General features: G+C 40.4%; 1 protein-coding gene across 1 annotated transcript in view; it reads left to right on the top strand.

Annotated features, from left to right (window-relative positions):
- Positions 1-25,423, top strand: part of FBXL17 (F-box and leucine rich repeat protein 17) — a 488,246-nt gene that overhangs the window by 153,382 nt on the left and 309,441 nt on the right. The window contains exon 6 of the mRNA XM_084629250.1: positions 15,829-15,959. Within this exon, the coding sequence (XP_084485376.1) occupies positions 15,829-15,959 (131 nt within the window). The remainder of the gene's footprint in view (positions 1-15,828; positions 15,960-25,423) is intronic.

Raw genomic sequence — 25,423 nt, 5'->3', positions numbered from 1 at the left:
GCTAATATAAACACTCTCTGAGGCCCGAGGAATTAAGTGAGTACACAAACCAGTGCTTTACTTTCACCGGTTCTCTTAGTTGTAAGTACTGCCACTCCACTGAGGATGGCAGGCCATAATGATGCTTTAGTGTTAGAAAATCACTGACTAATCGAGAAACGTGTATGATGCCCCTGCTCAGGCAGTTCTTCCAAATCATGGGTTTGTTCCTAATTTGCAAGTCTTGGTTGCCCCAAATAGGTGCTTTTGCACACTGGCAAGGATTAAATTGCTGCATCTCTGCTTGGATAGCCCAAATCCTTTGTGCAGCCACCACAGTATGCAGCTTATTTTTTTCTTCATCGGACAAAAAGAGGAGCCAAGGAACCCATGGGGGCAGAACAGGTTCGGGGGGAATTGGATGCATTAATACACGTTCCATTTCCATCCTCATGATTATAACAGTGTTAGCATGTTGGAACCAATCTAACATCTGAGACATCATAAAAGCATATGATTTATTTTGTAGGCCTCTGAACACAACCTGCTTCCCCTTTGCCTCTTGGGAGTTGGAGTTTTATTAAATGATAGTTGTGAACGTTGACCAGGGTCCCACCGGAAGGCTCTGATAATGCTATTAAATTTTCTTAAATAAGACAAAGGAATATATGCAGATAGGCCACTTAGAATGTAGAGGAGCCTAAGCAGAATATTCATTTTTATTGTGATAATACTTTCCCATAGACTCAGGAAGAGAGGATGCCACCTATTTGTGTCACTAACTGTTTGAGAGAGTTCAGGATCTAAATTTATTATCACTAGTTTATTAATATTTCTTGGAACTTTTATAGATAGGTTCATAACTGCATCCGTTTGCCTATGAAAATTCCACTAAAGAGTGCCCTACTACATGCCAACTGGGAGATTTCCAATAGTTCTGCTCCTCCCCCCCCATTTTATTTTGTATCCAGATATTGATAGAAGTTTTTGAATTAGTGCTAAGAGGGCTGGAATTGTGATTTCTGACTTGCATGTAACATCAATTTATTTACCATGGAACCATGTTGGAAGAGCCTATATGGCTATTGCCAGGGCTCAAGCGCCAAATCAAACAGTAATGGAAACAACTTTCCTGAAGAGGCTGAAAGTAGCCGAAATCACATTGTTGGTTATGTTGTGGAAGGTGAGGTGAGATCATAACACTTGGATCCAGGAACTAAATACAGCTCCAAATCCAAGTTTTTGTACGGTATAAAACATACCTGTAGCCCACTGTATCAAAAGACTTCCCTGCATTTAAGACTAAAATGGTATATGGTTTGGGATTGTCATATTTTATTGCTATAATATCAATTAGTCAGGCATCGGCAACCTTTGGCACACAGCCCGCCAGTTTACTTGCAGCGTCTGCAGCTTCGGCCAATCGCAGCTTCCGCTGGCCATGATTCGCCATTCCAGGCCAATGGGGCCTGCGAGAAGTGGCAGCCAGCACATCCCTCGGCCCACACTGCTTCCTGTTGGCCTGCAGTGGTGAACCGCGGCCAGTGGGAGCTGTGATCGGCCGAACCTGCAGATGAGGCAGGTAAACAAACCGGCCCGGCCCGCCAAGGGCCTTACACATGCCAAAGGTTGCTGATCCCTGCAATAAGTTGGCGAAGCTTAACAGAACCATGGCAGCCTCTGACAAACCTGACTTGATTTGGATGTATGATAGAGCCCAAAACCTTTTAATAGAATCATAGAATATCAGGGTTGGAAGGGACTTCAGGAAGTCATCTAGTCCAACCCCCTGCTCAAAGCAGGACCAATCCCCAACTAAATCATCCCAGCCAGGACTTTGTCAAACCTGACCTTAAAAACCTCAAAGGAAGGCGATTCTACCACCTCCCTAGGTAACACATTCCAGTGCTTCACCACCCTCCAGTCTCCTTGCCAGGACTCTTGGCAATATGTTGACATCACTATTAGTAAGTTAAATTGACCTGTAATTGGAGTATAGTGGCATCTCTTCCTTGTTTAGGAATAACTGATATTAAGGCTTCTCTTATCATAGGCAGAAGGGTACCCTCTGTAAGTGACTAATTAAATATTTCAAGCATCTTGTCAGACAGAAGTTCAAGGAAGTGTCTATGGCATTTAACTGAGAAGCCATCGGGCCCAGGGGCTTTCCGTACTTTTATATTCTTAATTGCCCAATTAACTCATCTTATGTTAGGGGGGTGTCAAGGTTTCAACACTAGATTGCAGTAATATTTTGAAAAATTGATCCAAAACTCTTGTGGAGAGGTTTGTGTCTAATTTGTACAGATATTTATAGAAATTAAAGAACTCTTTATTAATATCTTTGTGATGAATATAATTTACCATATTTGTCATGGCTGGTTGTTATTCTACATGCAGATGCGTTCTCTCTTATGTGGCATGCTAACAGCTTGCCTGCTTTTTCATCTGATACCCAGAAATCCTGCCTAAATTGAAATAGGGTGAATTCAGTGTGTGCCAAGTATATCTTGGTGAATTTATATCTACAATTGATCAGGGATCATAACCTATCTGGAGATGGGACTGTGGCATAAGAAAAATAAAGCTCATTTACTTTTTTCTCAAGGGCCATCATATTTTCTCCATGTTCCTTCTTCTAGGCAGATGCAAAACCAATAATTCTACCTCTCAATAGGCCTTGAGCATCTCCCACAATAGCCTGCTAGAAGCTGTTGAAGGTTCATTTATCTCCAGGAACAGACCAATTTCTTTTTCAATAAGAACTTTGAAATGGAGATATAATAAAAGTGAAGTAATAAATGTCCATCTACATGGCCATTTCTTACCCGGCTCTTTTGATAGTTGAAGAGTTTTACAGGGGCATAATCAGAGACAACAACTGGTATCGATGGAAGAATCAATTACAGAATTAACCAAGTCCCTGGAGATCAAAGGTAATCTATATGGGAGTAGGACTCGTACTGGGGAAAAGCATGAATAGTTCCTACTTATTTGGATGAGCTGTCAAATATCACATAGTCCCAGGACTTTAATGTGCAATTCCAGGCCATTCTATTTTTGGTTAGTTTATGACCCTTATGACAAAAGGATCGAGCCCTTAATTAAAATCCCCAGAAATCATAACAGGGGGTGTGGGGTTCTCCATATAATTTAGTAAATAGTATATGAAAGATTTTGGAATCATCTAGATTAAGTCCATACAGCAATTATTATTTCAGATTCATTTACTGTGACTTTATGGGTTAAAAATCTGCCCCTGATCATCTGAAGTTGACTTTGACTTTGTTACTGCCAGCACTTTTTGGAAGAGTACGGCTGCTCCTCTGTATTTGGATGAGAAGCAGCAAGACACTGCTTCTTCTACTGAGTCACATTCTAATTTAGCAGCCTCATCTGCGGTCAAGTGTATCTCCTGCAAAAAGCACTACATCTACTGTTGCTTTCTATAACTAGTACACTTTTTTCTTTTAACACTCCCCACAGAGAAGGGGAGAGGGAGGAGCAAGAATCTATGGCTAAAATGCTGCACATGTTTGTTCCACAATTTTTGGATTGTCTTAGAATCATAGAATATCAGGGTTGGAAGGGACCTCAGGAGGTCATCTAGTCCAACCCCCTGCTCAAAGCAGGACCAATCCCCAATTAAATCATCCCAACCAGGGCTTTGTCAAGCCTGACCTTAAAAACTTCTAAGGAAGGAGATTCCACCACCTCCCTAGGTAATGCGTTCCAGTGTTTCACCACCCTCCTAGTGAAAAAGTTTTTCCTAATATCCAACCTAAATCTCCCCCACTGCAACTTGAGACCATTACTCCTCCTTCTGTCATCTGCTACCACTGAGAACAGTCTAGATCCATCCTCTTTGAAACCCCCTTTCAGGTAGTTGAAAGCAGCTATCAAATCCCCTCTCATTCTTCTCTTCCATAGACTAAACATCCCCAGTTCCCTCAGCCTCTCCTCATAACTCATGTATTCCAGTCCCCTAATCATTTTTGTTGCTCTCCGCTGGACTCTTTCCAATTTTTCCACATCCTTCTTGTAGTGTGGGGCCCAAAACTGGACACAGTACTCCAGATGAGGCCTCACCAGTGTCGAATAGAGGGGAACGATCACGTCCCTCGATCTGCTGGCAGTGCCCCTACTTATACATCCTAAAATGCCATTGGCCTTCTTGGCAACAAGGGCACACAGTTGACTCATATCCAGCTTCTCATCCACTGTAACCCCTAGGTCCTTTTCCGCAGAACTGCTGCCTAGCCATTCGGTCCCTAGTCTGTAGCGGTGCATTGGATTCTTCCTTCCTAAGTGCAGGACTCTGCACTTGTCCTTGTTGAACCTCATCAGATTTCTTTTGGCCCAATCCTCCAATTTGTCTAGGTCCCTCTGTATCCTCTGCCTACCCTCCAGCATATCTACCTCTCCTCCCAGTTTAGTGTCATCTGCAAACTTGCTGAGGGTGCAATCCACACCATCCTCCAGATCATTTATGAAGATACTGAACAAAACCGGCCCCAGGACCGACCCTTGGGGCACTCCACTTGATACCGGCTGCCAACTAGACATGGAGCCATTGATCACTACCCGTTGAGCCCGACAATCTAGCCAGCTTTCTATCCACCTTGTAGTCCATTCATCCAGCCCATACTTCTTGCCAGATGATTGCCACTTGCCAACCTCCAGGGAATAGGGTAGGTGCAGGAGGATTGGGTTGATACATCAACGTTATTTGGAGCTGCCTGCAGGAGCTTGATGCAAATCACATTCATGTAGGTTGTAATTTTCTTGAGTGCTGGTGTTAGAGAGAGAGGTGAAAGCGGGTGTGGAAGAGTGAGTGTAATAAGGGCTCTGGAGAGGGGGAAGGAAGAGCCCAAAAAGACAGGTTAAAGTAAAAACATCAGGATACATAACGACTTGACCTATTACCAAACATGAATGGGCTCTCTTTGGTGTGTCGTATTTTCCCATCTCTCCTGAGTGATAACTCCACTTAAAAGGTAAATCATAATGAAAAAGCAGCAATTGTCCAACATGTAATGCTGTAAACTAAATTAAACCAATCATCAGTTCTAGAGAGAGTTCAAGGCCAGGAGCTTCATCAATACCCACTATTTAAAAACAGACATCCTATATTTCCTAGACAGCAAAGAAATAAGCACGTTGTAAGGAGATAGAAAGGGAGTATACAGTCCACAAATGTGATATTTTCTTCACCTGGAATGTCAAGTATATGCCTGTGTGTTATCCCCTAATTGTCATCTTTTCAGTTTGCCAAACCAAACACCAAAGAACTGGTAGTGCAGGTTGGAGCACTGTGAGAGATGATGTATGTTGTGGGGATTATTTTCCCAGGGCCACATGCTCCCCTCCCTTTGTTTTACAACCAAACGTTCTCTTTCCATTCTCCATATTAATGAACATATAACTGATGGGAGAAATTCATCTGCTTTACAAATTGTAAATTTATGCACCAAATAGCACAACTCTCAGTCCAATTCAGCCAGTGACTCTTCCATACTATTTTCATACTCCATGTCCATGGACTCAGGACTCAGGACTGAGCTTATAGAAAATGTTAGTTTGGGGAAAGGGACTGAAGAATTTGACAGGAGGCAGGGCCGGCTCTAGGTTTTTTGCCACCCCAAGTGCCCCAAAAAAAAAAAAAAGGGCCAGAGTGCCGCCCCTTGAAAAGTGCTGCCCCATGCGCATACTTGGTTTGCTGGTGCCTAGAGCTGGCCCTTACAGGAGGCTTTAGTGGGAGAGGGAATGAAGCAAGAGGGGGAAAAAATGGGGAAATAGAAGATGGAATAAGAGGAGCCAGGGAGGCATGGAGGGAGAGTAAGGCAGGGGAGGTGGAGAAAGAGATAAGCAGTGAAATAGAGAGGAAGTAGGAGCTGATAGGGATGGCAGAAATCACTAGTCCATGTAGCTCAGCAACCGCTATTTTCTCCTGCTCCGTTAGCCCACATGGGGTACAGCTGCATTACTCGGCCCCTGTGCATCATACGAGGAGGAAAGCTACTTCTCATCCTTCCAGCACATCCAATGTCCCGTCACCAGGCTTTGAGGACCCACCAGTAGCTAGTTGTGGTGACACAGTAAGGTCTCTCCCTGAGATGAAATTTTAAAAGATGGAATCAGAGCTCTCAGGTTCCTACGGAGCAACAGGCAGCTGAACTGCTGCTGTGATCTCTTTGATATACTTCTGTGCTGAGGTAACACATAGATCTTGTATAATCACAAACAAATATTTCATGTTGATCTATCCAGTTAGGGATGTCGTCAAATATTTCATTGACTTCCCAACACAAATACGGGCACAAAGGCACCAAGTATTGTTAATACACATTTAAATAAATCATTTTCACAGTCAATTCTCTCCCATGAGATCAGTTTAGGATGAGGTGTTCCCCTTAACAACCCTTCTGGGGGACTTCACTTTAGCCATTTGATGAGATGTGATATTTATGTCCCAAAAGTTAATAAAATAAATGCTTGGCATAGAAGAGAGAGTCCAAATAAGTTAGTTAGTCCCAGTCACTGGATAAGTTTGGATGTGCAAGTAGGGTAGACATACCGATTGGGAAGTAAACTTGGCATAAACTAGAATAGATGCTTAATTCATTGCAGGCGATTTAAAAATATTTCTGCTTCTGATTGCTTTTGGAACAGATACACTTCATCCCCCAACCTTGATGTAGAACTGTGCTGCAAACTTCTTAAAATATTGGAGCCCTTGCTGCTTCGCAAGTTCCCTTGCTCTTCTAAAGGCTGATCTCTACTCAATCACATCTTTTGCTAAATCTTGAGGAAATCATTATAGCATTTTGTGACATCCCCCCAAAACAGTTCTCTCTCTTCATGAGCTAGCTGCATTATTTTTCCTTTTGCAGTAAATCTGAGAAATTTAACAATCAGTGCATGAGGCTTTGGCTTGTTAGGTCATCTTAGGAGCCCGGGACCTTTGTGTGTTTCTAAATTATATTTAAAATCATCCAGCAGATGGAGCACTTCTGCAAGAAGCCAGGGAACCAATTCTTGTGGTTTGCCTTTCTCTGCTTCTTCCGGTATTCCTGTAATTCTTAAATTACTGCAGTGAGCCCTTTCCTCGAAGTCTGCCACTTTAGATTTAGGAGAAGGTAAGTCTGTTAGGCTTCTCTTCACCTGGGTAGAGAGCCCTTGTACCAGATCTTCCACTGAGGATATTTTCCTTTCTGCTTCATTCACCTGTCCTGTCAGAATTTGTAGAGAGGAGTTAATCGAGGTAACAGTCAATGTTATTGTGGCCGTTGTGGCCTTGATATCTGATAACACCTGCAACAACTTTCTCCAGCAGAGGCACCACAGACACCGTGCCTGCATAGCCATCTAGTTCAGGGGCCGAAGGGGGAGGGGGGGTGTAAATGGAATTGAATTAACTGCTATTTCCTTCTTTTCTAGCTTTTTCTTTTTCTTTTTACTTTCATATTTTTAATTCTTCTATTTGTACAATTCTTTCTGTTTCAAGAGAAAGGGTATGTTTACACTGCACACTCCGTTTGGTGGTGTTTAGAGTACATACACAACACGCCTTCCAAGCCCAAGTATATATAGCGGTGTAGATGGTGAGGCTCTGGTTAGGTGAGTAGACACTCCTGTATCCCATGGGTGTGTACCCCACTGGGTTCTCTACTCAACCAAGCAGTGTCTCCCCATCTACACTGTGATTTTTAGCAGTATAATGTCCTGCTACCTCGCTCTGCTGGAGTCTTTCCCTGCCACAGGTGGGGAAAGGCTCCAGTAGTACCCTGAAAGACTCCAGCAGTGGGGAGCAGCCAGAGCTTTCTCCCCTGCAGCGGAAGACTCTGGCAACAGGAAAAGCTCTGCTGGGGGAAGGCAGCAAGAAAAGGCTCTGGGATTTACCTGCTGCTGACCCTTTCTCACTGTCTCCCCCCAACCAGAGCCTTCCAATGACACATGTAGCTATATATGACACTGTAGATGCAGCCTACCACAGTGTAAACACATGTCCAACATGCCACCACCAGTAGTGTGCAGTGTAGAAGTAACCAAAGAGTAAGAGAGAGTTGTTTCGTACTTAGGGGAAAAAATGCAGAACTCAGCTTCTGCTTCACTTTGACTGCTGCTGGTAGTCAGTTTTGAGCTTTGGAAGTAAGTGTTGGAGAAAAGAGGGACTAATTGCAGGAACAGTCATCCTAAAAGTAGTCAGTAAGAGGGTATTGCTGCCTGTCAGAAGGCAGAGGAGAATTATACTCATTCTCATGCTCTAAGATGCAAAACTTAATTAATAGAATATTCTGTTCCTGCATTGTCTGTTTCTGACCGTGATTAAAAGTCTCGCATGTTTAGGACACTCAAGATTCATGCCTGACGGATCAAAAGTCCAACTGTTTACAAAGGTTTTTTAGTGTTCTGTGCTCTAAGAGCAAATATGTAAATAGTGAAATGATCATGTGTCTTGGTGCTGGAGTGGTTTGTAAATCAGTGGAATGGGAATTTGTTTGTTTTTGTATTATAGTTAATTGTGTATTAATGAATACATACTTTGCATAAAGATTTCAGATGCAGATCTTCAAAGTCCAGTTTAAACGATTAATTCCTAGATTCCAGCATGGTTATATTATTTAAAAGATTCAAGACAAATTTCTAAATCTTTCATGGACAATTATTTTTTTCTTCTACATTTCAGGTACAAATATAAATAAATGTTTTGCCAGATATTCTGCAACCTTGTGCAACTAAAAATCTACTGGTCCACTTAGGCCTAGAAACAAAATTCCTTAGTGCTTTGGAGTTTTGTGTCCCTTGTTTCCCTGTGGGTCATTGTAAAGTTATTTGGTTCTTTCCCCTACTTGTAAAACTTGAAACAAAGAAGGAACACTGAACAAAGTTTGTGAAAATTCTATACAGCTTTTCTTTACTAAGTCTTTATAATGTGTTGCAGCATATATGATGGTTGGAGTAGAAGACTGGGAGCCAAGAACCTTGGATTCTATTCCCATCTTTCCTACTGTCTTTATTGTGTGACTGTGAATATATCATCCACTGTAATTCAGTGTCTCAGTTTCCCCATCTGTAAAATTGCAATAATATCCACTTTGTAGAGTTTTTTGAATCTTTACACTTCAAAGTGCTTTTTGATCCGGGATTAAAGATGCTACATAAATGCAAAGTAGTAGTAGCAGTGCGATTATCAATTATTCATACATTTATAGTATTCGTGACTTACAGGGAACTTAACACTGTGGCACTTATGCTTTACAAAATACTTCCTTTGAAATCAAATGAGAATGCCATGAGCATATGACAAGAGAGCATACACTCAACTCTAATTTAATTCATGATGAAAATTGATGCAAATATATTTAACACAATTCACTAGTAGCTAATGGCCACTGCCATGTAGTCCTTACCAGTTAGATCAGGAGGGATATGGCCTTTCCTTTTCATTTGTATAGCACCCACTGTCAAGAAACCACAAGGCTCCACTGTAGCTCAGTTGAACTAGGCACTAATGAAGCCAATAGACCCACCACTGATGTCTGAGCAATTCAAATCTTGTATACTATTGGGCTCTCCCAAGCCCAAAACAATCCCTAATGGTTGGCTTATTCGTAAACCAGGACAGCCTTAGCAAATATGATTGTGTGGGATGGCTTTCCAGTGAGAATCACAGTTGAGATTTGCATCCACTCCTGGTTAGTGGCAGCTGGAGTATTGGCACCCTGATATACCCAAGGTAAAAGGAATGCTGACCAGATCTTACTCACCTTCCAGAAAAATCCACCTCAGTTTGATTATTAGACCAAACATTTCACACTCATTTCCTTTGTGGTCTTTGATCCCATGGTGACTAATAATTACTTCTGGCCAGTTGTGCTTGTGCTACATGGTATGGATAAGGATCACTAGTTGGTACAAGGACCTGCCTCGGATACCTTCTCATGTAATTTGGTTGAGTTCCTGTTAAATCCCAGTTGTGAGCCTCACTTTTTACCATTGACATGGTTTTGAAATAAAGGGGTATTCTGTGAGTGTTTGATAGCAACCACCTCTAGAACATAGTAGGAAGAAGGATAGATACAAACTTTCTGCCTATCCTAGGAAATTTTGCTACACCATCAGATGCACCCCTAAAAATCTCTCCAACTGCCATTTGTCAATGGCTCTCACTTCATGGTCTAGGGATCATCTATAGCAGCTGAGGTGGGGTCCTTGATATCAAAGGTTCAAGTTACATATTGTCTTGAAGGAAAGCCCAAGAGAGAAGGTCTTGCAGTGGATTGTCAGAAATTGGTACTGGATAAGGAAGAGCTCTATTCACAGAACAGAAAGCTCTTTCCATGGGGGTGGAGTGATACAACTTGACTATTGTGAGCTGTCTTGGTAATGAATCATTATAGGATGATGATCTAGGGCAAAATATTCCAAAGTGTGTCACTTAGAAACCTAAATTCCATTTTCAAAGTGGTTTAGGAATTTAGGCACTTAAGTCTCATTGAAGGTCATTGAGACTTAGCCTCCTAAGTTATTTAGGTGCATTTTAAATATCTTACCCGTAGCTCATATTCCTTCTGGTCTGTCTGTGAGAACTGGTTGTGAGGCTCAAATCAATCCTAAAATATATACTTGTTCCCCTAACTATAGTGAGTTGGATGTGTCCCATCTTCTAGTCCTTACAGGCTGTTCACTCACCTGAAGTTCCCCAAAGATAGTGATGGTGAAGTAGCTTGGAATAAATGATGCTTGAAGAGCCTGGAGCTAGCCACTCTTACTAGCTAAATGGATCCCTTAAGATTTGTGAGGAAATGTACATTGTGTATTTACAGTAATAACAATGATAAATATTAAGTCTAAGCTTCTCCACTGGTCAGGGAACTAGGTAGGCTACCTGTGAACAAGAGGATATGACAATTAATAGAAAATGAATAGAATAAAATAGAATAGGATGGTGGAGTGATGGTAATCTCTAAAGATATGTCTACACAACAAAGGAAAACCAGCAGCTGGCCCATGCCAGCCACTTGTGGGATGGGTCCCAGCACTCAGGCTCCAATCCAAGCCTGGAAGTCTACACAGCAATGAAACAGCCCAAGCCCCATGAGCCCGAGTCAGCTAGCATGGGCTAGCCATGGGTGACTAGTTGCTGTGTAGACATACTATAAATGTGAATTGGCCATGGAGTGACTGTGCAAACAAGGGATGACATTGTGGCCTCATTGAACTAAATGGCAATTTTGTTAATGATTTCACTGAGACTAGAATTTAATCCTAGTTTTGGGGGGTGTCTCCATCCAGAGCAAAAAGCCTTTACTAAGAAATTGTGTATTCTTATTTATGACACCCCCTATCCTTCCTTCCCTGAGTTGACCCTATCGTTTTGGTGCCCCACTTGTAAGTCACTTGCAGTAGGCCTCAGAGGCCTCATTTTTCAGAAGTGCTGATCATGCAAATCTCCAGTTTAAGTCAGTGGAAACTGCAACATTGGGAGCTGTTGAAGTTTTCAGCACCTCTGAAAATCGGACATTGAGTCTTTTTATCTTTATTAAGTGGTGCCCTTTGTTGGACACTGTAAAACAATAAATAATAATAATAAAACTCATGAAGGGAAAAAAGAGCCAGCAACATTGGTATCTGTGAGTAAACATAATGGGGCTTGAAAAAAAGAGTGCTTTTGGCTGGCCTTCACTTCTTGTAATATGTAGTCCCTTATTACCTCCAGGAGTTCCCTGATGGATATTTGGTATTGTGGTATGGTGCACACGCCCTGCTGAATTGCCCAACAGAATTATTTCCTGCCCTTTTAAGACACTCATGCTTCATGGGATGGTCTTGTGGCTAAGGCAATGGACTGGGATTCAGGAGATCTGGCTTTAATTCTCCACTACAAACTCCATGTGTTAACTTGGGCAAACTTTGTATCTCAGTTCCCCATCTGTATAGTGAGGATAAGAGGATAGTTGTCTACCTCGCAGAGCTCTTCTGAGGCACCTAGATACAGTGATGATGAGCACCATATGAAAACCTCAGTAAATTAATCATTGAGAGACTCTGGTACATCGTTGATTAGCAGCCCTCCAACAGTGAGAGCTAGGGCAAGTATGTGTGTTTGATTATTCTTTAGACCTTGTGTCTTTCTGGGATTTGGAGTGATTCTATGCAAAAACATTTATTCAGAAAACAGCAGTGAACTATTCCCTGGTAACAGTCTTTCATAATGTATAGATCCATTCTTCAGTTATAAGTGAAAGAGGAGAACATCTTTTCTAATATTGCTGTAGGATGTACATTTATTTGGATTGACATATAAAATATTATTGTAATGATTTGTTTGATGTTTGTGCATGCCGTTGATTGACTAAATGGGGGTTGCACTGCTTGCGGAAAATTTTTGAAGGGAACCATTAATTAGGATTACCATCCAAATTCATGACTAGCGTAAGTAAGACTTCAGTGGACTGTCATGTGGCCTGTTATTCCCAAAATTATTACTACGTGTCAGATTATTTAATATAACCATTTAGTTGAGGCGAATCCACATCCCAATAGCAGCAGAGTAATTGCAGTTTCACTGCACAGATACAAAGGGAGATGGGATGCCTTTGTGGGGGACACTGAAAGTGTTTCTCCCCTGGGCTGTGTAGAGCCCAGTGCTGCTGAGGCTCTCTTTCCAACTAAGTGCATGTATTAGACAGGAGAAGGGCCAAGAAGATCTGCTGCTGCTGTATGAGTCCATTGTCCCCCAATCTATCCGAACCCCATTTGCCATTCTTCTCCCCCTCCCAGTATGCATGCACAGAGTAGTAGGAATAAGTTAGGGTTACAGAGAGCCTTTCAGCAATTGGACTGGAGTAGCCTCTACATAAAGTTGCCCTATGTCTCATTTTGGCTGGGACCCTCCCTTTGTAAGCCCTCTCCAGAGTGTCCTGAAATTTTTTGGAAAAAGCAGGGTGCAGAGGAACATGCGGAGGGGTGAGCAGTGATGCCAGCCCCATGCGGGAGGATGGGAGGAAAGACAGAGCTCTGGTGGGGGGCAGGCATGGCTCTAGCAAGCAGCAACGTCAGCCCTAGCCTCACACAAGTGGCAGGTGGGCTCAGGTGAGCAGGGATGCCAGCCCCAACCTTTGGGAAATATGGTCACCCTATCTAGTATGTGCGTTGCTACTCACCCAAGCACTGCCTGCTCCCTGTGCGGGGAGAGGGCTCAGGTCATTCCCGCGCTGGGGGTTTGGGCGAGCGGCTCAGGCCAGCCCCGTGCGGGGTCCTATTTTCCCCTTGGGAAATATGGTCACTCTACCTCTACAAAACAGCTCTGCAACCTGGGGGTAGCATTCTTTTTCCCACTCCTTGAGGAAATATCCTCCATCCAACCCATTACTGGGGACTGGGTCCCTGAATTTAACTCTTAATCAGCAGAGTTTTGTAGGCAATAAATCTATTTAATTTCTTTTCTAACTTTAAATTGGAGAAAGTTAGACCTTGTGGAATAAAACATGGTTACACCAGTTCTAAAGATTGCCTGCATTCTAAGTCCCCAGTTTCTTTTAAATATCTTGACTTAGTGTTTAACTACTGAAGTGAACAATTTATATGATCTCAGTTGTAAGCCTTTACTTAATCAAATCCGTGGTGGTGACTTAAATCACTGAATAGGATTACTATTCTTTCATACAGAGAAGGTAAATTTAATTAAAATGTCAGTATTACCTAAATGCAATTATTTGTCCTAGAGTATGCCAGAGATTATTTCAGACAGCTTTTTTTTTTTAAACACTAGAAGTTACTATGACTAAGTATATTTAGAAAGAAAAGGATTGAGAGTTATTGTCTGAGGAGTTTGTGGCAACTTGTGTACATTAACTCAAAATATGCCTCCTGCTATATCCATCCTTCACTTACGTGCATACTGAGTTCATCCTTTTTTATTTTTACAGGGAAATACTGAAAAATATTAAAAAATGGGAATACATCAAGTTAATGTTAAAGTTACCCAGGCTATATCGTTTGTCATATTGTGCTCCTCCCAGGAAGGCAGGATTGTGTTCTGTGTGCCTTTGAATTTTGTGTAACCCTACTCTGTGGATAGATATTTGTTTAAATTCTCCATATATAACTATAGTTAGATGTAGTATTTTAGACTGTTAGGTTAATAAGATAGTACTCTTTATACAAGATCACTCTGTCCGGAATGAGCTGGAAGCTGCCTGTTCCTGGAGAGAGAGAACACAATAAAAAGACAGCACAATTTTTGATGTAGGTCTGACTACTGTAATCAGGGATCAGTTAACTATTCTGGTAATAGTAATGTCTACTGTTTATAGGAAGATTGAGTATTTTAGGGGTATCCTTCCTGTCTCAATGAATTTGAAAAAAGGCTTTGATTTAAAGGGAAGTTGTCAATATGAAAATCACATTTCCATATGAAAACTATCACAGGTCTCCCCAAAGTGACTGAAAGAGATTAGAGAAATTAAGTCGATCAAAGCGAAGGTGTCTTGATTACTCTCTGTAAATACTTACATGGAGAGAAGCTTTCAGATAGTAGAGGCCTCTTCAGCAGAGAACGGGCTTGTCCACATGGTAGGATAGAGGTTGCGCGCTAGGGGGGTGTTGATTTTTACTGCTCAGTAACATAGGCACTAACTGTTCCCTCGTTCTCATGCTTTAACGTAAAATGCGCTAGGGAACATTTAGTGCACACCAGTAAGGTCTACAAGGACCAGTTAATGCATGACGCATTAGTGGGTGTTAAAAACCACACATCCCTAGTGCTTATTACTACATTGTGTAGGCAAGTCCAAAGATATAACAAGATACAGTATTGCCAACTCTTGCGTTTTTATCATGAGACTTACACTACTTGTAATTTTCTTAAAGCTTTGGCTCCCAGAGTTAAGTGATTACATTTGCATCTCAGCTCTTTCTTTTCTTTTTTTTTTAAATGTCTCCAGCACTTGTGGTTGCAAAGAAAAGCTTGAAAATTGTGATCTAAAGTTTGTTCAAATGGCTCAAAAACCAGAAGGCAAATACCTCCCCTGCAAGTTTTTTTAAACACCTCATTATTTTTAAGCCAATCTCAAAATTTTGGAGGGGGTCTAACTTTGACTGCTTTTGGTTGACAATACTGAAGACCAGTGGCTGTGAGGATATTCACCATTGGATTACTTAACAATGGATATGAGGATTCCCCATCATGTAGTCTTTAAATCAATTTAGATGTCTTTCTAAAAGATACACTTGAGTTCAGCTGGAAATTGTGGACTCGATGTAGAAACTGTATCATGGAAAAGCAATGCGATGTCCTGCAAAGATTAACTTTAAAAGTCAAAGTCACATATTTAAGTTCTAAAGTTGTAAAAAGTTTTTGAAAGCATTAACTTTATTTGCCTTCAACTAAACCACCACCAAAGAAACATTTTAGTATTTCAGGAAAAGAAAATGCCGGAAGCCTCTGATTTCATACAGCCAAAAGCCAGAGCAGAGTTTTGCAGGTACTAAACCTGGGGGGGGGGGGGGAATTCATAATAGAACTGCTAAAACACTCTAAACTATAGATATGCTAGAGGGCCCATATAATACTAGCCAACAGTTATTCTGTCATTTTAATTGTATTACATTTTCAGTAATAAACTCTTCTCAAAGAAAAATCTGGTTGTCTCATGCTGATGTCTGTATTATGTTTCTGAGTGAGAAGGGCTTTTCATGAACTGTAATGCATCTTGCCTGTCTGTCCTATACTGCACATGATTCCAGAAAGGTGTAAAAGCTTTTATAACAGAATGTGTCAGTACTTACTGAACATTAGTACCTTTTCAGACACTTTCCTCTTTATTGTATTTCTCTCAATAGCTACGAAACCTTTCCAGCCTGGATCTACGTCATATCACAGAACTGGATAACGAAACTGTGATGGAAATAGTGAAGAGATGCAAAAACCTTAGCTCCCTCAATCTCTGTCTGAACTGGATCATTAATGACAGGTAACTTAATTATACCATCTAACAGCAGTAAATCTCAGAAGAGCAAAGTTAACCCATTGTATTGAATAATTGGAGTCAGTGATGATTCATAGCAGTTTGGTGGGAAAGAACTCCTAAAAGCAAGCAAACTGTTTTTCAAACTGATGTTTCTGTCTATGTTGGGTAAATCATCTAGACCCTTATTTTCTGGTGCGTCCGTCATATTTTTTAACAGTAGAGAGTGAGTCACTTATAAATGAATGAGGGCATTATTCAGTTTTTCTTGTAGATAAAGTCAGAATGTGCTCCTTGATTTGGTTGCTTGAGATATAGAATTCCTGTTTTGAATACTTCTGCAGACAGGTGTGCAGTATTTGAACATTGCTCATGGGCACATAAAATCCAAACAAAAACATGAGTATGCAAGGAATGATAATTTATTTGTAGGTTCAGTTTGTGGAACTTGTATTTGTTAAAAGTTAGAGAACTGTATTACTGCCAGGCTTTTGGCAAAAGAAATAGTGTGTATCAGTAAAGAATTATCCTTAGATTAACTTTAGCTATGACTTTATATGTTCCTGTTTCTTTCTGTCTGTAAACTAATCTTGTATTTAAAATTAAGAAAAATCTCATGGGAAATTTAAGTTTACACCTTACATGGGGTGGAAAATATTGTTAAAACATGAGACTAAAAAGTTAGAAGTGTCTTTTAAAACAATTTGAAAATATCTCAAAGCCAGTTCTTTGAAGTGAAAAGCAACAAAAAATTCTTCTGAGTGAATTTCTACAGAAGGAGTTTTATAAATGCTGAAAATAGAGGCCTTAAGTAGAAGCCATGAGATATCCTTAAATTACAGTGGTTGTTCATAGTGCATTTCATACTAACCATAAAGACATTGTTTAACAGTTATAATATATTCCTCTTCCTAACCACAATCACAATTTTATTTTTAAACCTCTTACAATCTTTTTTCTTTATCCATTAAAAATTATACCTGAAATAAAAATGGGAAGTAAGTATTGAAGCATATGATTAAAGAAATATTCACTCTCTCTCTCTCACATATCTATATATCTATGACTGCCTTAATTAGTTTTCTGATTTTTCTTGAAATGGCCAACAAATTTATTTTTAACTTCATTACATTTTACTGATATTTTCTTTTTAATTCACACCAGTACCAATTCAATATTGTTTTAGAATTTTTGTGGGAAAATGGGTAAAACCTTTTTGGATAAAGGTCTTCTCACTCTCCCTTTGTCTTTATTTTTAAATGCCTAACATATGTTTGTGATGTACAGTACCATCATAGACCACTAACATGAATACCAATTATACCTCAGATTCAGTCATCCTTAGGCTGAGTGGTTAATTCCTTTGATAATTAAATGGGCACAACAGATATAGTAACATACTTTCTTATAGGTTTCAGAGTGGTAGCTGTGTTAGTCTGTATCAGCAAAAAGAATGGGGAGTACTTGTGGCACCTTAGAGTAGACTAACAAATTTATTTGAGCATAAGCTTTCATGGGCTAAAGCCCACTTCATCAGATGCATGCAGTAGAAAATACAGTAGGAAGATATATATATATATATATACAGAAAACATGAAAAAATGGGGGTTGCCATACCAACTCTAATGAGAGTAATCAATTAAGGTGTGCTATTATCAGTAGGAGAAAAAAAACGTTTGTAGTGATAATTAGGATGGCCCATTTCAAACAATTGACAACAAGGTGTGAGTAACAGTAGGGGAAAAATTAGCATTGGGAAATAGTTTTTTGTTTGTGTAATCACTCATCGACTCCCAGTCTTATTCAAACCTAATTAATGGTGTCCAGTTTGCAAATTAATTCCAGTTCTGCAGCTTCTCGTTGGAGTCTGTTTTTGAAGTTTTTTTGTTGAATAATTGTGACTTTTAGGTCTGTAATTGAGTGTCCAGGGAGGTTGAAGTGTTCTGCGACTGGTTTTTGAATGTTTTAATTCTTGACGTCTGATTTGTGTCCATTTATTCTTTTGTGGAGAGACTGTTCGGTTTGGCCAATGTACATGGCAGAGGGGCATTGCTGGCACATGATGGCATGTATCACATTGGTAGATGTGCAGGTGAACGAACCTCTGATAGTGTGGCCGATGTGATTAGGTCCAATGATGGTGTCCCTTGAATAGATATGTGGACAGAGTTAGCAACGGGCTTTGTTGCAAGGATAAGTTCCTGGGGTAGTGTTTTTGTTGTGTGGTGTGTGGTTGCTGGTGAGTATTTGCTTCAGGTTGGGGAGCTGTCCATAAGCAAGGACTGGCCTGTCTCCCAAGATCTGTGAGACCCTTGATGATGCGCTGGAGAAGTTTTAGTTGACGGCTAGTGACTTTCTGTTACTTTCTTTGCTGGGCCTGTCCTGTAGTAGGTGACTTCTGGGTACTCTACTGGTTCTATCAATCTGTTTCTTCACTTCAGCAGGTGGGTACTGTAGTTGTAAGAATGCTTGATAGAGATTTTGTAGGTGTTTGTCTCTGTCTAAGGGTTTGGAGCAAATGCGGTTGTATCATAGCGCTTGGCTGTAGACAATGGATCGTGTGGTGTGGTCTGGATGAAAGCTGGAGGCATGTAGGTAAGTATAGCAGTCAGTAGGTTTCCGATATAGGGTGGTGTTTATGTGACCATCACTTATTTGCACTGTATTGTTCAGGAAGTGGATCTCTTGTGTGGACTGGTTCAGACTGAGGTTGATGGTGGGATGGAAATTGTTGAAATAATGGTGGAATTCCTCAAGGGAAAAGAAGCCTTAGTGTGCCATGTTATAAAATAGGAATCCTTATTGTCTTGTGCTTCTTTCTGGAGTGTTTCAGCTTGAGAAAATGGCTTTTTGTGGTTGGAGTCCTGGGATCCAGAGGAACATTTCCCACTCTCACTGTTGCAGAAGAAGGTAGGATTATATTCCCTGTCTCTTAGTAGACTGGAGAAGAAATGGTCTTGCATGTTTGATGGCCCTTTCGAGGCTGAGAATAGGGAAAACTGACCATTCCCTTAAGTTCAAGAAAGGAACAATCAGCAATTTTCTGAAGTGTTTGGATGGAGGCTTACAAGATGCCTCTAGAAGACAACACTAAGTATGCAGACAAGGGCAGGAGCTGTTGTTGTTTTGGAGGTAGGGAGTGTCCTATGGGAGAAGTCATTTAGGTGAGTTTTTTCAATTTTGTATCAAAACCAGTGAGTTTTGCTGCTTTTGTACTGAATTTCACTTTGAGGATTTGGATTTGTTTGTGTAAAACAAAAACTTAAAAGTGAAACTCTGGAAGTGTTGAAAACATGCAAACCAAACATACTGGTAAAGTTACATGTAATCTGGTTGACGAAAAACTAGACTTTTTGTTCAGCTTTAAGGTATAATGGTGAATAACCATGAAATGCATTTGATGTAGAACAGCAGTGAAATGAGGACAGACACATGGATGTGGCAGGCCACAATTTTTATTAATCTTAAATACAAGGGAGGGGCACTACCTACCCATGACCCATACACTCCTATGCTAGGCATTTAGTTCCAGTGTAGGTGTTACAGAGCTCCTACCATATAACCTGTAACTTGTGTGGTAGGCTCTCCTCAGCCTGCACCCCCAGGATTCAACTTGCTCTGAATCCAACACACATACCCCTGCAAGGAGAACAAAGGGTGCGGAAGGGTGGGGACCTCAGCTCCATGAAAGCCACAAAGTCTTACCTTACCCCATGAGCCCAGGGCCCGTCACCAAAATCCCAGGTCTTTCACCTCTGGGAATTGTTCATTTTATTATTTTAACTGCACAGGAAAGCAGATGCAAGTTGTGATGAATCAAGAACTCAACCAAGTACCTCAGTTAAGTACCAAGTGCATTGTTACTTAACCTACCGTGGCTTGACAGTGTGTGCAGGAAAGGCGTAAAACTCCCTGGCTCATGGGAGAAAAAATTCCTTCCTGACCCCAAAATTGACTAGACCTGCAGCATGTGTGAGGCCAGATTCCCATTCCTAGTTTGGGGTGGATAGGGTGGACTGCTGGGACGGAGTTGAAAGACGCTCCCCATTGCTCCTGCGCCAGGTTAAATCCTGGGAGCTGAGGAATTCTGGCCAGTCAGCACCCCTCTCCCCAAACTGATCAATGTGTGTCAGAGGAGTTACCTGGTGTCCCACAGTGAGTGTCTCCCTCCCTCACTGCTGGGCCTTTCACCACCAGTCCCATAAAGTTCCTCTACCTGTTGAGGTGAGTGAGTGGGTGGCATTTGCAGATTCTTTGGCAAAAGTAATCAAAGTTTGCATTTCAGATGCAAAGTACCTTAATCTGGAATCACTAGTACTGTGGCAATGCACCAGTCTATCTACAATGTTAATTCCTCCTGGTTGCACAGTGCCATCTCCCATTATGCTGCAACCGAGGCATTTCTTGTTTTCAGGAATTTAAGCCTTCAGCATGCAAGACTTTCACATGTCTTGTATACCCTGTAAATCATCTCCACATGCAGAAACTCATAAGATCTATTGATTATTTTTCATGTTTTATTAAAGCTATTTTGTCATAAGACGTCTGTGTCTTCAAGGCAAGCACAGAGAAATAAATTCATTTTCATTTTTACCTACAGGAAAAATATGTTCACTTAAGATAACTGTGAATTAGTTTTAATATGTAAAGAAAATAGGTTTCTTGTCATGACAAATAAACCAGTCTGTCAGAAGCTGAGGGCTAAATAGGAACTTGAAAATAGTTTATTTTAAAATGGCTTATTAGGAAAGTCTAAATATGTTGAATACCTGAGTAGGTATTCAAAGTCGCTCTGAACTTGCACAATATATGTATCACTTAGGTAAAACAAAATGTGGAAAGAATTCCTTACTACCTGTTTCAAATGTGAAGAAAATCAAAAACTGTCGTCAATTCCATTAATAGACAGACTTGGGGAAAATGGTCATTATAGATTATTAAATCATTTTGTATCCATACTTTATCATCTGATGGGTACAAACAGGAGATCTCTGTACACCCCTAGCTGCTGTAACACGCTTTGACACTGTATTTAAATATTTCTGTGGACCCCAATATTTTCTGCTTGCTTTCTTTTTACATCAAATTTCAGTTGATTCAATAAAAATGGTGATATTTGGAAATAAAATTAATGGGGGATTTGAGCAAGTGGTGGTTTACCAAATGTTTGCAGAGTGCCCCATAGTATGTCATTTTCCAAGAAAGGTTTTGTGAACTTGTGCTATGTGTTGTATCTATAAATGATCAAGGATCAGGCAGTAGATGATCTGTTATTCTTTTGTAAAAGTCATGTCACAGTGCACTTGGAATTGCAGTCCATGTCAATTTCAATATTACTTAATTCACCTAGAGATAAGTTTAAAAACTATACAAATGAAACAAAACTATATACTAAATATGGCACACACACAAAGTAGATTTTGTTTTACAGAACTTCTAGTTTATCTTAAACTTGGGTGCTCTGGAAAGGAGAGATGGAATTTTCACTCAAACTTTTGGTACAAGGCTTGAGCAATTTTTGTTTTTCCTCTCCATGAATGGCAATGAAATTTTTGGCATATTACGGGCTGCATAAATTGCCTTTCATGCTAAAACACTTTATTGGTAGTATTTGCACCACAGATGGTCTGTCTATGTCTATTGTGATCAACATAAGTTTTGAGTGGAGAGGGAACAGTACAGGTTTTTGTTTTTATTTTTAAATCATTACTAGAGAATTGAGGCAAATAATTTTAATTGGTGTGACTTTGTTTCTCTTAGCCAAGAGCATGTTGTACTTTTTCCACTGTATAAGAAAAGATAGAATCAGTGGGCATGGGAAAAGTAGCCACTGAAAAGATACAACTGAAAATGGAAGCAAAGAGGTAGAACTCAGCAGAGCTGAATTTTCAGTAAATCCACCAAGTGCTGAAACATAAAGTTTTTAGTTCTGTCTTGTACTTCCTTCTTAAGAAAATTGTGTGCAGTTGCATATATATTTTTGCAAGCCATTAAATATGAGGACCTATCTGCATGACAAAATTGTCAGTATTCGGGGACACTACTACAACACAGTAGTGCCCCAGCTATAATTAGAACACAGTTTGATCCTGCCTGTGTAGATGGTATCAAATAGCGTTATAAACATGTTTCAGTAGAGTTGTAAAAGAGTTTGGTAACATGGTGATAATACTGGCTGGTGCTATATAAAGAGGCAAAACCGACTAGTGTCAAAGCACAGTGGGGGGTACTACCATGTTATTACCTAAAGTAAATTATTATTAGAGCCATAACTACAATAGGGAAATATATGAACAGTTTCTATTGTTGCTCACACAGGTTCATCTGAACTAGTGTTAACAACTTTGGGAGACTGAGTGGAGATAAGGCTTCTTTTCAGACTGCCAGTTGCATTTGTTGCAACCAGTGCTAGATGATAAAGTGCTGAAAATGGTGTCAGCAGCTGACTAGCTCCCTTTGCTAGTGCTCCCAAAGTTGCTAATGATGGGTTCAGCTAAAATGGTGTTGGCAGTGGTGGAAAATGAGGCATTAGGACAATAACTAAGCTGTTACTCTCAGGTGTCTACTAAAATGCAGAATCACTTGTTGCTAGAAACAATCTTAAATGTCTAAAAATGGTCTAGTACATTTTAAAGCTTGTCCATTACATGTAATGAAACTAAAGCTGTTCCTTTAGAAAGTATAAGTTACTACATCTTGATGTTGAAGCATTATTTTAATAAAACACATTTTAAATTCAAATGTACATAGCCTTCCTTGCACCGTATTTTTACATGAGAAAGAGAATGTACGCTCTCTTTATCGGTGGTCGCTCTCTTTATCGGTGGTAGCTACAGTAGTAAATGGTGCGTGTTCAGATCCATCATCTTTAATCTGACTGAAGTGGAAATGTACTTCAGGAGCATTGATATTTATTCTTCTTCCTATCATGTAATATAACTTGTGCTTGGGGATATTTTAGAGTCTTCCAGAAGAATAAATGTACTTTGTACTGTATGACAGCTGACATGAATTACTATAGGTAAATCCTAGCATTTCTTAATTCTGAATGCATTCACTTCTTTCAGTTGTCTTCTTTCGGTGTTGTCTAAAAGATCATATCCCTTGTGTCTTGCTATTATGCATTTTGATGTCTACATATTCGTAAGACGTTTACAACCATCTACGTTTAAAAAAATGCTCAAACTCCACCACTAAAAAAATAAGTTATACAACTTACCTTACTTAAATAAGTTATACAACTTACATTAATGCACATATGACCGATATTGCAATCCTCTGCAATATCTTTGGGGACCATATTGTATTATGTATCACTGTGGGCCAGAAATTGGGGGGGGGGGGGATGGTTACCAGAACTCGTCCAGGAACAAAAAACAGTGTATGTGGGGCTGATTAAGGTGAATTGCTTAGGTTGTAAACACTTCCAGAAAGGCACCGCCCTTTGGGAAGGCTTGCATATACTGGTACTCACTGGATTTTCCAGAGATCAAAGAAAGGACTTTGGGTAAATAGCCTGAGTTTAAACTCAGGGCTCTTCTTCCTGATCCAGCAGACAAACAGGGCATTCTGTCCAGGAGGGGCCCCAACCCTTGCATTACGGTGTCATTGTTCTCTGGCTGCTGATGGGCACCTCTTACAGTACGGATACTGAAAAATGCTTTGGACACCCCATCTGCCTATATGGGAGTCTCTGTGATATAAATTGGGTCATACCGTCCACTTGTGTTTGAAGAGGATGAAGCTCTCGGATCCCACTGCCCTAGTCCCTTTAGTATGGTCTCAGATTCCCTAACCCCAAAAGGGGTAGGGGATAGAGGTACCAACCTCTACCTTGGAGCTTGCCCAACCTATCCTGTCTGATCAGTATACCAGGGACATTTTCTCCATATAGGCGGGGTGGTGGTGATGCTAGTGAATGACCTGTCTTAGGGCAGTTCCCCCGAAGGCTTCCAAATGTCTCCCTTGGGAACTATAGAACCACTGTCTGCTGTCTCCCAGCTGCTGGGAACTTCCTGCTTTTAAGCCCTTATTCCACGCCAACATGATAGACAAGGCTGGAAGGACAGGGGCCAGCCTTGCTCACAGCAGCTCTTTAATCCCTTTGTCACTAGTATGGGGTTTATAAAGGTTTGGAAATACTTTAACTTACTAGGGCCCCATAGGGCTGATGAATGATGAACTTTTAGCATGCATATGGGAATGTTTGTTGTTTTTTATGTTTTCTCTGTAATGAATGCATGTGCTTGCTTGGAAAGAGCTGTGTGGTAACTTTTAACTGCTGGCAACACAGTGTTAGTAGCCCTCAGAGAGAAAGAGAAAAGCCCAGGTACTGACTTTTGGGAAGACTGGCTTGCTGGGGATTTCACGGTGTAAAGAAAGGAGCTGTGCAACTTTAAGCCCTGCACCCCACATCAGAAGGGAGAGAAACATGAATCTCTGCCCAATGGAGGTGATTGCTGGGAGCTGGAAACCTTAAATGAGTGGAAAGTGGAAACCTTAAATGAGTGAAAAGTGGAAACCTTGAGGGAGAACTGAGGGGGAATACAGGTGCAGTTACCTGAAAATGTGACAGTGTATTCATAAAATTACTTATTCTCTGAGAGTATCATACTATTGTGCTTAATTGAAGTAAATTTAGAAGAACTTTTACAACTTAAGTCTTTCATAACATAATTAGTTGATGAGTGTAAAATATTTCAAACTTTTAAATTTGGAGATAAAGTCTGACCAGTCAATAGAACTGGAATACTTTGGATGAGCTCCTACTTTAAATTGTTTTATTCAGAAGCTGTTTTATTTTGAAGATTGAAACTGTCTGTGAAAACAGTGTCTTTGTGATGAATACAGAGGTTGCATTAATCTAGAAGCTAAAGTAAATGGGGAAGACACAAAGTGTTTGTTCCTTCACCATTAAAAACAATCGGAGCTTTGCCATTGAATTCTGTGGACATAAGATCAGGCTCAGAAGTTTAAGCCAAGTGTTAAAAATGTTCATATAATTAAGACAGATGTAAGATCACTGAGACAAGAGGGATCAATCAGGAAACTATCACAAGCATTTTCTGGCAAACATAAAATTGCTGGATGAGAAATTTGTCAACCTGACTTCTGTAAACAGAAAAGTATGAGGCACGTTAAGTAAGGACGAAGTAAAGACAACTTCCCCAGAACACCAGTCAACCTAAAAGACCAGTGCCTGTGCTTTTTCTTCAGTGGCTATGAATAGCATATTGCCAGCAGTTACAAGTTACCACACAGCTCTTTCTAAGCAAGCACATTTATTCTTAAGATAAAGGCATTGCAGAAAAACCATAAAGACAACAGACATTCCTTTGCACATGCAAATAGCTCACCAGAAGTTATTCATCAGTCTTACAGGGACCTAATAGGCTAAAATCTTTCCAAACTTTCTGTGAGGTGTGGGGCCCCCCTTTGAATAGAAAGTGCTGTCCATCTGTTGATTCAGT

Source organism: Lepidochelys olivacea (genome assembly GCF_965140295.1).
Source record: "Lepidochelys olivacea isolate rLepOli2 genome assembly, chromosome: 5".
Lineage (NCBI taxonomy): Eukaryota > Metazoa > Chordata > Testudines > Cheloniidae > Lepidochelys > Lepidochelys olivacea.
Note: the sequence above shows the minus strand (reverse complement) of the source record. Positions and strands in the feature narration are given on the sequence as shown.